The sequence below is a fragment of the Telopea speciosissima genome, chromosome 2, assembly GCF_018873765.1.
Source record: "Telopea speciosissima isolate NSW1024214 ecotype Mountain lineage chromosome 2, Tspe_v1, whole genome shotgun sequence".
In the NCBI taxonomy this organism is placed as follows: Eukaryota; Viridiplantae; Streptophyta; class Magnoliopsida; order Proteales; family Proteaceae; genus Telopea; species Telopea speciosissima.
The window spans coordinates 74,789,502-74,802,093 of record NC_057917.1 but is presented as its reverse complement, the minus strand read 5'-3'; the positions used below and the strand labels follow the sequence as shown (position 1 = coordinate 74,802,093).

At 38.8% G+C, this 12,592-nt stretch overlaps 1 protein-coding gene and 1 long non-coding RNA gene across 2 annotated transcripts; one reads left to right on the top strand and one right to left on the bottom strand.

Annotated features, from left to right (window-relative positions):
- The first annotated feature begins 1,302 nt into the window (after positions 1-1,302).
- Positions 1,303-11,239, top strand: LOC122652220 (transcription factor GTE9-like). The gene is made up of 11 exons (XM_043845902.1): positions 1,303-1,375; positions 4,040-5,180; positions 5,308-5,371; positions 5,455-5,571; positions 5,692-5,759; positions 5,871-5,931; positions 6,025-6,108; positions 6,202-6,323; positions 6,428-6,494; positions 10,430-10,551; positions 10,637-11,239. Exons 2-11 carry the CDS (start codon positions 4,131-4,133, stop codon positions 10,901-10,903), a joined length of 2,022 nt encoding a protein of 673 aa, XP_043701837.1. The 5' UTR covers positions 1,303-1,375; positions 4,040-4,130; the 3' UTR covers positions 10,904-11,239.
- On the bottom strand, positions 7,333-7,797 carry LOC122652221. Its single transcript, XR_006331570.1, has 3 exons — positions 7,782-7,797; positions 7,415-7,606; positions 7,333-7,343 (listed from the first exon to the last, which is right to left on the bottom strand). It is a non-coding gene; the product is annotated as an uncharacterized LOC122652221 (long non-coding RNA).
- Positions 11,240-12,592: the final 1,353 nt, after the last annotated feature.

The window sequence follows — 12,592 nt, the reverse complement described above, 5'->3', positions numbered from 1 at the left end:
CCTAGTCAATGGTATGTGAGACCGGGTCAATTTCCACTCCTTGGTTTTGGATACCGTATATCCATACCTTGTGTTTATCATGTTCTCTATCTATCTTATGTATTTTGTTTCCCTTTGTTTGGCGTTGGACGCGCATGAATGAATAACCTTCTTTTCTACCAAAAAATATCACTGCTTTCTAGTAGTAGTGTGGTAGCACAACATACAAAAGTCAGAGATCCCTAATCCAATTCAAAATAATTGTTTTTATAATCGAAATACCCAAACATGACTCAATACGTGACAACGTGATGTCTTAAGTCCACATGAGGACGCGTTTGGAATCCAAAAGATATTTCCGACTCCTTCCGTCCATAAATATTACTTTTCAATTTTTTTGGTCGAAATATTACCATTTCCTATTAGAATTAGATGGATATATATATATATACATTTTATAATATTCCTATTTGATAGATAGGAAAATTTATATTACTCTTTTTTTCTTTTTTTTTTTATAAAAGCACTTCATCAAAGTGGGAACAAAATTCCCACAGCATCAGCAAACAGAAGAGGGGAGATAAAGGGGGGAGGGGTAGAAAGCCCACACATGAAATGCTGAGACTCTGTCGCCTTAGAGGCAAGCAAATCAGCCACGCTATTGACCTCACGAAGCACATGCTCAAACTGAATGACATCAAAAAACGAAAAAAGAGAACGACAGTCAGAGATAATGGTGGTGATCCTCCACAGCACATTCGTAATATGACCCTTAAGAAGGTTAACAAGAAGGAGATTACCGCTCTCCAGAGAAACGATTTTCAATTGGAGCTGACGAGCCATTGACAGTGTTCTCCTAGCCGCAAGTGTTTCAACTACTCAGGTAGAATTCCAACCAATACCCTCTGAGAAGGTACATATTACTCATTATAACTTTAGAAGGCAACAGCAACACACGAGGCTTATTAAACGGCTCGATTTTTTAACTTTATACTGGGCCCACGGGTAGATGAAATCCCTGCCGTTGTAATAGTAAACGCGCATTGTACGGCGCTTCTCTCGTAAAGGGAGAAGAGAGAGAGAGAGTGAGAGAAAGAAAGAAAAATGTGAAAAACGAGAAAAAAAAAAAAGGAAAGAGAAACCCTAGAGTCTCTAAAAAGAATTACACTCTTAGACTGTCGGTTAATACTAAAACCCCAGGCTTTGTTGAGGGTGTGAGGTTTTGTGTTCTTCGTTTCTCTTTTGAAGTTCTTGTACAGCAGCAGCGGTTTGGCACTTGTGAGGGAGGAGTGAGGGGCAGAGCCCCCTCTCTCTTTCTGTTCTCTTTCATGTTCGAAGGTGAGATGAGCAACTGAGGGTCGTTCAAGTTCTTCACGCGCCGCTACTTGGATTTGGTGTAAGCTCTCTTCCTCAAACCCTAATTCTTAAACCCTGTTTCTTTTCTAAAACCCGAAGTTCGAAGTTTCCTTTTTGGAGTTGTTTTCTGGTGTTTGAATCTGTTCGTCATTACTGTTTTCTTATATGTAAAGGATGCTTCTGCATTGGGTTTGGATTTAGGGGCTTTTGTGGTTGTTTCCCTTTGTTTCTGAATTAATTTTTTCGTCGTTCTGTTTCGGTCTCTCCCGTAGTCTCTCAACCACTCTCACTCAAAATATCCTAAGGATTCATTCAATGCCTAAACGTTGCAATCCCGGTGACATAACACCCATTAAAGTCGAATTTGATGACGTGAAGTTGGTCCATGGGATCGGGTGAGCACAATTGATAGTTTAAGTAACTTACAAATGCAGGACTGGGTTTAGGAAATCCTAATACCTTTGGGTTATTATCCAATGATTGAGCTATGATCAAATTAGGGAAGAGGCAAGTATGTAATGGGAGGCGGTTGGAGTTTAGTTTGCTGGTTATTACCCAATAGTTGAACCATCAATTTAGGGAAGATGCAAGTATTTATTGGAAAAAAATAGGGAAGAGGCAAGTATGTAATGGAAGGGGGTTGGAGTTTAGTTTGTTGGTTATAATCTAACGATTGAACTATGATCAAATTAGAGAGGAGGCAACTGTATAATGGAAGAGGGTTGGAGTTTAGTTTGCTGGTTGACTAAAGGGTTGATGGTATAGATTTCGTTCTGTAATTTCCAGGGAAGGAAAAACGTTTTGAAAGTGGTTGCTTTTTATTTATGGACATGGTTTTTTCTGGAGAAGATATGGAGTTTAACAAGATTGTGCAGTAGGTCTATGCAATGTCAAATGGTGAATATTTAAAGACAGATTAGCAGAAGTTAAGGAGACAATGTACGTAAGAGAAACATGAAATGGAGAGAATTTTATAAGTTTTTCCCCTCGAGGCAAACAACTTGGAGAATCATTGGAGAGTTTTGAAAAGAATGGAACTTCATTTCTTCCGCAACTGCAAAAGATGGCTGCAAGCAAACAACTTCATTGGTATTTTCCAAAACTGTGAGTGATGCTTGCTCCCTGTGAATTCGATTATGTCCCTGCTAACAGACTAAAAGTCTGATGCTAACAAACCTCCCTGGTAACAGACTACAAGTCTGATGCTAACGAAACCAATCTGAGAAGTAGGCATGAATCTCAGAAGCAAAAGCAAATGGATATAGAGGTTGTTTGTTGATTCTTGGTCACCTATGCGCATGTGATAGGTGCAGGGTGAGGTACCATTTTTTCTGTCCCTTCTGAACATATTGCGTGCTCTCTCTCTCTCTCTCTCTCTCAGCAGCCTACCATCCAAAGATTTTTAATTTTGAAGGGGTACTGGACCTAAGAATGACTTTAAAGTATTGAGGGAAAAGTTTCTGGAGGAGAAATTCTGTGATATTGAAACTGATCAACAAGTTGGATAAAAGTATCTTCAAGATATTTGAAGTTGGGGTGGGGGATCCCTGCCACCTGCCTGAAAGTGTCTTTTTACCCTGTGCATTTATGGTTCCAATTGATGGAGATGGTTTGCTTCCAAATTATTATTGGGTTATATAATTGGAATGTATGCATAAGCACCCCGCCATAGTTGTTACGTAGAACTTGCTTATTACAACAATTTTATTTTGGTACACACACTTTGTCACCAAATTAATAGGCTGATAGTTGACAAATTCTGTTTTGTTTTGGTGATCCTGGAACATGGAAATAAAACTCGGTTGAAACCTGTCGAAACCATCGATATATCTCGGTTTCGCAGGTTTCCGAGACGAGATGGAGGGGTATTTTAAAAACCACATCGTTTCGACTTGGTATCGACCATGTTTCGGTCGAAACGTGGTTGAACCAACTTGAACCAGGCCTATATAGTACCTCATTTCGACCGAGAATGGGAAAAAGTATCAGATTTCGACCAAATCTTGGTTTCAGCCAGGTCGAAACCCGAGTTCTTGATCCTTGTCCTGGAAGCATAGTGAAGTTGTTACTTTGGTGATCTTGGAAACATAGTGAAGTAGTTATTTTTGCGATCCTAGAAATATTACATTGATTAATAGCTCTGCGCCTGTGAAGAAAAATGTTATTATTTTGAAGGTTCCTAGAAACATGCTACAGTTGCAGGTTTTGGCTCCAATGCAAACTTTAGAACACATGCAAAAGAAAGAGAACTTTTCCTTTCTCTAGTTCTGTTGAAGAGAATACTTTTCTACGTTCTATGGATCTGTTGAATGGTAATTTATTTTCCTCATTTATATTGCATCTGTAATAAAATTTAGCTTTTTCTTTGTTTAAGTGGATAGGAGAAATGGTTGAACTTTGTATCTTCCAGTTGATGTAAGTTGTTCCCTTAATGTTCAAGTAGATAGGAGAAATGGTTGAACTCTGTATATTCTACTTGTTGTATGTTGTTCCCTTAATGTTTTGTAATTAGCTGTTCTATTGCAGTGCAAAGTGTTTTTTATTGGTTGTATTTTTTATGAGAAGCAAAATCTGGTGCATGGTTTTGATTCATTGGCTTCTTGCACTTCATGCAAGTTGGTTGTTGCTGGGGCAAATGTAGAATTAGCATTGCTTATTTCTGCTCTTCGGGCTTATGCTTTTGTTGTGTGGCAATGGGAAACAGGATTCACAATTTGACCAAGTTACCTTGGCTTTGATCTCTATACGGAATAACTGAGGAGTTCTGGGGTGTGTGACATCTGAGTCTCTTGGTCATGGTTTCTGAGCGCCGGTATATAAATCTAGAGGATGCACCACTTCAAATCTTTCAACTCTCCACAATGCTTGCTGCTGAAAAGATAGCCTTGAAGGAGAAATTGAGGAGTGAACTTGCCCATGTTAGATCCGCAACTGGAAGACTTGAAGCAGACAATCAGAAAAAATCGTCTGACTCTGAACAGCAGTTGTTGTTAGTGGTTGAAAGCGATCAGATTACTTCTGTTAAACCCCAGAGAAAATCGGATAGGGATAAACTGTCCAAAAACTCAGACAGTTGTGCTGATGATATGGTGACAGTTGAATCCAAGGTGAAAGCTGCTATGCCGTGTTCCAATAAACGGCCTTCAAGAATGTTGGACGTTCAAGTGGGAAAGAAAAGGAAAATGGACAGTTCTGTGATTCAGCAGTGTTCTAGCATTCTGAAGAAGCTTATGAGTCATCCAGCTGGTTGGGTTTTTAATCAACCTGTTGATCCAGTGGCATTAAATATCCCTGATTATTTCTCAATCATCTTGAAACCCATGGACTTGGGTACAATAAAGTCCAAATTGCAGAAGAAATCGTACTTGAGCAGTCAAGAGTTTGCAGCCGATGTGAGGCTGACATTTTCTAATGCCATGTCATATAATCCGCCTTCCAATAAAGTTCATCTCATGGCCAAAAAACTTAACACCACCTTTAATTTGGGATGGAAGTCCCTTGAAGCTAAATGGAATGGTGAAAGTACAAAGGTTGGGCAGCAGTCCATTTCCAATGAAAAGCCTAAGAAAGCCCGCAATGCAAGTTGTCAGGAAACATCTGCCTCATCTGTAAATCCATTACCTAGGAGATTGATGTCTTATGCAGAAAGGCAGAAGCTGAGAAAGAATCTAATGGAAATATCAAAGGGGAAAATTCCTATGGCCTTGCTTGATTTTCTTCGGAAACTTGGTCTGATTGGTCAAAATGAAGAAAAATTTGAAGTGGACATTGATGCGTTTGACGATGAGACAGCATGGGAATTTCACAGAATCTTGAGGAATTGTCTTGATGTGAGATTGACTGATGTAAGAAGCTGTTCTGTTTCATCAGCCTTATTGTTTGCCATTTGCTTGATCATTTAATGGTTCCCTTCTTTTCTCCATTTTCCCTTTTTGTCCAGATTTTGAAGTGTAAAGATTCTCTTTATTTCAGGTGCGGTCTGTTGGGGTGACAAATAGTTGTGGACATGACTCTTTTAAGAAGGGATTCAATAAAGGTATGATGTGGTGGGGTTATCTCTGGTTCTCTGCTCTATGTCTCTCTGTATAAACTACTTGGTGAAATGTCACATGGATGCAGGAAATGATACTAGACGTTCATGTGACTCTGCCAATATCAAGCTGCGCATGAGCCCTGTTGCTTGTGTGAGTAGCTCACGTGGTGGCCTCAATGAGATAGCCCAAGCTTCCTTGAGTGGTTAGTCAAGCTTTCTCTTCTATTAGCTTCTATCAAAGATTATATGAAGGATTTACATACACTGAAATCAATATTTTTACTCAATGATCTTGTTTCCCTTTCATCTTATTTTTTCTTCAGATATTGATTCGGACAGGTCATCAGGTAGAGATAATCGAGCATTTCGTGGTGGTGGTGTGCTCAACCCAGTATGTTTCTTATTTTCGTATGCTCCTGTGCTTGAGTGTTTGGTTCTTTGGGACCAAATTTATGGTTGCATATTTTGTGAACTGTAACTCAAGCATTACCTTCAAATTTAGGGTTGTGTGGCAAATGACAGAGCAAACACCCGCACTAGCAAGTCAGATCCTGATTCTGATGGTGAGAAAAGTATGATGCAGCTTTGGAAGTCTGCTTCTTGACTTTTTTACATTATTTGCTGACTACTGTTATTTTATTGGACATGATACATAGGGGCTGTAAGTACCATGGATGAAGAAAATATTCAATTGACTTCTCTCCCTCCTACGCCTGCTAGGGTTGCTCTTTCTGGAGAAGGTTAGTTTGTTTTGGTCTGTTTAGTATTATTTGCTGTGTCATCTGACAATTTCTTCATACCTATATTTTCTGTGTTTCTATTTTGTGATGCAGAGAGTGAGGACCCCCTTTATGATGGGCAAATGTCACCAAGCAAGGCTCTTCGTGCTGCAATGTTGAAGAGCCGCTTTGCTGACACTATCTTGAAAGCACAACACAAGACACTCCTAGACCATGTAAACTTCTCATCCCATTTTGTCCAGAGTCATTTATATGGATGCTTAGTGGGCTTTGATGTCAAAACTTCTTGTTCTAATCTGATTATTCTCGAATTGTTCAGGGTGAGAAAGCTGATCCAGCAAAGATGCAACAGGAGAGGGAAAGATTGGAAAGGAAGCAGCGTGAAGGTGATCTCAATAAAACTCTTTTTTTAGTGGGTTGGTGGGTTTGGGGTTTCAACTATTGACATGAGTACACTTCCTAAATATCCATATGTATTGGTGGGTTTGGGGTTTTAGACATGAGTGCACTTCGTAAACATCCACAGATATTGGCCATTGAGCATGGTAGGTGTGCTCTCGATGTGGATAAACTAGTGCTTACTTTCCCAGTCTGAGCTAGGTATTCTTGGTGTGGAGCATTGGGCCGATATGCCGTATTGTACTTTGATAATTTAGATGGATATGGTCTTATTTGGTTTGCACAGGTCTGATCAGGATGGAATCATGTGAGAATACATGTTATCTTTACTATTTTTCTGTATGTATATTTCTCAAGGGTGTCAGTTTCCTTCACAGCCTGTGTCATGATACATAGCCCTAAATATCTGCTGCATGGAGGCTTCGTAATGTAGTTCTGATTTAGTTGATAAACCAGCACTAATAACAGAATCGAAACAGAGATATACAATTCCAGAGATTGGAGAAAACATATAGAACCTAATCAAATAATCAGATCAGACAAAGGCTGGTCAAGTTCTCCTTTTAGAGGGCGTAAACCTTGCTGGGAATTTCAGCAACATCCAATGGCTGGATCAGAAATTATGGGGACTCCTTGTGACATTAGGATAGGGGTAAATCTGTCAAACTAGGGGTCAGAATAAAGATCAGACTGCATAAGTATATAACACAACATCTCTATCAGTATGTAGTAGGATTGTGTGAGATAACCAGCAGAATTGAAATTTGAAAACCGGTTATGAAAGAGGATTGAGGACACTGTTGGTTGAAGAATTCTGTAAATAGAATTAAAATCAGCTATGTAGATCTCAGTTAAAACAGCAGTCCTAGCGATGATAAGACTGAGGTATCGCTAATGGACAGAATACAGAGAATCTGAAAATCAGAATGGTACCTTAATGAATAACAAGTAAAGAACAATGCCACCTTGGCTTTCCATCGCAAGGTGTTGACTGGATTCACCACCAATCACACCTTGATTCACACAAGGAAGAGCATATCACGACAGGCAGCAAAGGCAAAGCTTCTCATTAATCAAAGTGTGTGTACAATGCTGGAGCCTGGACCCCTTGCAGACTTGTATAGAAGACTCAAAAACAGACTCAAACACTAAAAAGAAAAGGCCTATCCCTAATCTTAACCAATTAGGTAACATAAACTGACTAGGAAATTGAAATAATAAAGGACATTGACTCAAAGTTTCTCATGAATCAAAATTTGTGTAAAATGCTGGACCCCTTACAAACTAATATAGAAGAATAAAAAACAGACTCAAAACCCTAAAAAGGAAGGCCTAATCCAGCCCTTAACCTATTAGGTAACATAAATTAACTAGGAAACTGAAATGATAAAGGAAATTGACTAAAAAATGGATTGGAATGGACTTATTGAATCCTAATCAAAACACAAAATGAAATTAAAATAAAAAAATAAAGATACTTGACAAATCGTATGTCTAACTTCAACCCATATTATATGTGATGCAGTTTTATCACCAAACTGGGCTTCTTTTATTAGGAATAAGTCTAGGGTTGGGTTATATACATGTTGGGCCTTTGGCCCCATGGGTTTTCTATGTAATAGACCTCTTTTATGGGCCTAAAATATGGGTACTATGGTTACATACGGGATTAGTTAGTAGATTTCTTTTTATTTGGTTAGTGGTCATGTTATCATGTGACTTGTTGAAGTGGTCATGTGACTATTTAATTGTTATTTAAGTTGGGCTAGATTAGGACTTTATAAGTCTAGTCATGTTTTGAGTCTATTTCCTTTGTTATTTCACTTTCCTAGTCAGTTTAGGTTACCTAATAGGTTTAGGATTGGGTTAGACCTTTGTTTTTTTAGTGTAGGAGTCTATTTTTGAGTATTTTATATAAGGTTGTAAGGTGGGCAAGCATTGAAGACGAATTTTGATATTATTGAAAGCTTTTGTTGCTCTTCTTCTCCATTAAGGATTTTTGTCTTGTGTTTGATCAAGGTTGGTGGGATCAGTGTTTGATTCGATTGACACCTTGCAGTAGGAAGCCCGGGTGGTTCGTTGTTGGGATTGATGTTTGATCCAATCGACACCTTGCGATGTGAAGCCCGGTTGGTTCAAGTTTTTTTGAAGATCTCCTTTGACTTCAAAATCAAAAGTCAAGAATTATTCGAGATCCTCTAATCAACTGAGCTGCCCTTGCAACAACAGTGAGTTTGAATCATCCTATCAATACCTATTCTTCTCGTAATCCTCCAAATCACCCCAAAACCCTAATTTTCCCACCTAACTCTTGAAACCATCCCATCTCCCAAAATTCTTAACAAACCATTCAGCTAACAACGCCTTCATATAATTGAATCGAGTATTCTCATGCCCAATTGGAATACTCGAACCAAGCTATTTTCGCATTACCCCATTCAAACTACAACATCTCTCCATCACTGAACAACATTCCCATAATCTAAATTCTTCCCAGATCAAACCAGCCAGCAATAGCCCTCTTTTTTTAGTTCAAACTCCCTACACCTGCCTCTATAGCATTCGATCCAAACCCTAACCCTAATTTCACCAATAACCCTATTTTGACCTAGCCAATTCACCTGTTCATAACAGATCCTGGTTTACTGGCTGCTAGTTGGTCTCATACCAATCTTGGACTACATTAATAGGCTCATTAAAGTGACCCGTGAATGCAAACTTGACCTCGAACCAGGGAAACCAGCTAGAGATTTATTGCATTTTTTATTGCTATTTTCTGTTACATACGAGGAAGAACATAAAGGATAAGTAGAAGAAGAAAGGGATATAGAAGGGGGTGATAGGATCAGATATCTCAGCCCATCATCCTCTTGCCCACGGTATTCACCGTTGCTGCATCTCACAGCTTCATCAATGGCTCTTTTCTCTTCAATCTCCGTCTCTTTTCTGTTCAGCTGCATACTTATTTATAATAATCCAATTACAAAGCAACCCAATCCTAATCTAAGTAAGAAACTAATTAATAAAATCTATAAAATAGAAACTAGACTCTAACTAGGATTCCTAATTAGGATTACAGCTCAAAATAGGAAACTAAGTGTCTAATAATTTTAACAACACCAAAAATCAACTCCTCTAAACCAGCAGTTCCATATCAGCCCCCAAATCACTGTTCACGTGAACAGTAACTCTCTTTTTTTTTTGGTGCCTTGGTTTTCTTCATGCTTCGATCTTCATCACCCATTACAATGAAAACACATGGGATCAGTGGCCAACACATAAATAACCCATTCCAAAGCTTATTTCTAATCAAATAAGTCGATTTAGGGGATTTATTGTTATCACTTAGTTGGAATGTCAAATTTTGTGGATATGTTTTCCACAGCATTGTGTCCCAGGTGGTCAGCTTCTACCCTAAAGCATTACAACACATGAATACATGATACAACTAGCAGGTTAATATTGGTCTAGACTTGTGAGAGCAAAAATTTTAAATAAATGGTGGGTCAAATTTGACAGATGACAAATCCATATGGTCCCTATCTATTGAAAATTTAGAATGGTCACGTTAGCAATATGTAGATTTCATTGCTGAAAATAGAGGTGAGAAACAACTATGAAGAGAAGAGAATCCACTAGATGGTGCATGCATATTTATGCAGCAAAGTCTCCTTGCACAATCCCGCAAACAAATGCCACAGTGCCAGTACAGCTTGCATTCTGCTTATTGTGTTCTATCTGCTTGAATTTCTGTGAATCTGGTTCACATACTCGTGGGCCTTCATATATATATATATATATATATATATATTCATTCATGTACTGCTTTTAGGAAATATAGATGATCTACTAAATGCTTGCACTTATGATTGTTTCTCTTTCCCTTCTTCTAACTTGCGTGTCCTCCAATGATGAACAACAGAACAAGCTAGGCTTGAAGCTCAGATTAGAGCAGCTGAAACAGCCTCACGTTTGAGGGCTGAAGCTGAATTGAAAAGTCAACGAGAAAGGGAAAGAGAAGCTGCACGGATTGCATTACAGAAGGTAGACTTCATGGCATCATTTCAAGTTCTGGTTTTGATAACATAAACAGGCTTTCTTAGAGATCTGTCTTTGTTCTTCCATCCAGATGGAGAAAACAGTTGAAATCGACGAGAACCAAGAGATTCTGAAAGACATTGAGATGTTGGGTGGATATTCTCAACTGAAACAGATCGACAATGAAGCTTTGGGAGGTGACATTGCAGATGGGCTTGAGGTCATGCTTGGATCATTGGAGGGAGGTAATGCCTTAGAGCGATTAGGTCTATTTATGAAGGATGATTATATGGAAGAAGAAGATGAAGAAGAGGCAGTCCTGAATGGAGATGTGGAGGAGGGGGAGATTGGTTCATGAGCATTTATTTTGGTATTAGGTTCTTGTCACATTTAATATGGGTATTAATATATATGGCAGAAGATGTGTGAGAGAGAGAAAGAGGGTGCAACTATGTGTAAATAATTCATTTTTGAGGGGGAGAATGAAGGGCTCGTGTTATTGTTTTTTTAATTATATCTGAATGGACCCTTCCATGTAAAATTGTAAAGAACAATGCTTAGCAAGGGGGAGAAGGAAAAACTAGTCAATTTTGCTAAAATATAGATGGTCTGCAATTTTCTCCTTACCTTGTCATTCTTGATTTGAAATTTCAGCTGGAGTTCATAAACTACCAAACTCTGGCCGGTGATTTAGCAAAGTACTTTCAGTTTCCCTCCCAAATCATTACTGGTCTTTTCTGCCAGACCATTTTTACTCAACAGACCAACAGTCTCCCCAAAGAACTCTTCAAAGTGCAGACACTGCCATTGTCTTCTTCTTGTCCATAGATCACAATCCTTATTCCAAGAATTCCAATGCCTTGTCAAATCTTATTAAACAGCGCAATCACTGGATCCAATGCTCCATTTGTTTGTTCATCGGGATTTTACGCTGTGGTTAATTATTAAACAAGGCAAGAAGCCCCGAGAGAAGTTAGATAGACTTTGGAATCGAGATCCACGATGTGATGTCTGTGAATACAGCCTGTGAAGAAAAGGTGAGTGACAGATTTTTTTGGGTTGCTTTATAAGAAGTCTTCTTTTTCAATGGATCAGTTCAGTAGGACTTTATTTGGTCTTTATGTGGATGTTTGGTTTCAATTTTCTAGTTCTCAAAATCGGCCTTAAAATGAAGCGGGAGTTTGGGAACTGTCCATGTTTGGCTCCAATTCTGAAGGCCAAATCTAATTCAGTCAGTAATTCGAGCTTTCATTTCTCGCAAAAGTTTTTGCTGAAGACGTCGAAGACTGGGCATTGCACATGCTTTAACGGGGTCATTCTTGTCATTTCATGATGGTACCTTGCAGTAATAGTCTTATGGCACAAGTTATCACACGTATAATATACCTGAACTATTCGTGAACCCTTTAATCTCTCTGCTAGCCTTACCGCAAAGAGCCCTTATAAACTGTTTTATGAATAATTTTAAGGGAAAAATAACATCACCTTATTTTTTTTTGGAAGAATGTTCTCTGTGCCGCAGGGCAGGCTGCGCCCAAGCACATGTGGTGGGCGTAATGACCACCCTGCCCCTCTGCGCACAGGCTGCCCATGTGTCTGGGCGCAGCCTACGCCGTGGCATAGAGAACATCGCCCCTTTTTTGTTTTTTATTGTTTTCTTTCTTATATCATAACCATGTGGTCTCATGTGAATGATATCTTTCTCTGCACCACCTTTAGTGTGGCCTCAAAGATCTCTTTCTGAGCAAGTGACATAGCCTATGTTTCTTTTTAATTATTTCTTTTAAGAAAAGAGAAAAAAGGAATATTTTTTTTAGTGATCGTAGGCCTTACCGCTAAGATCTATGTACTCCGAACTCTCTTGCAATGCTTTCACTAACACTAAAAATAAAAAGCTAGGCTTGGATGGATATATAATATAAAAGGGTAAGGCTGGGCACCTCACCGGCAATCAATGCATGTCGTACCTTGTTCGTACTCAGTATTATTTTTGTCACGAAGCATCTATTCTGCCATATGGATGGATGATATGTCCATTTTAACTATT

Coding starts and splice junctions, on each gene's coding strand:
- LOC122652220 (XM_043845902.1), top strand. CDS start 4,131: ATGGTTTCTGAGCGCCGGTATATAAATCTAGAGGATGCACCACTTCAA. Junction 5,572..5,691: donor AGCCCAAGCTTCCTTGAGTG/GTTAGTCAAGCT, acceptor TTTTTTCTTCAG/ATATTGATTCGGACAGGTCA. Junction 6,324..6,427: donor ACAAGACACTCCTAGACCAT/GTAAACTTCTCA, acceptor CGAATTGTTCAG/GGTGAGAAAGCTGATCCAGC.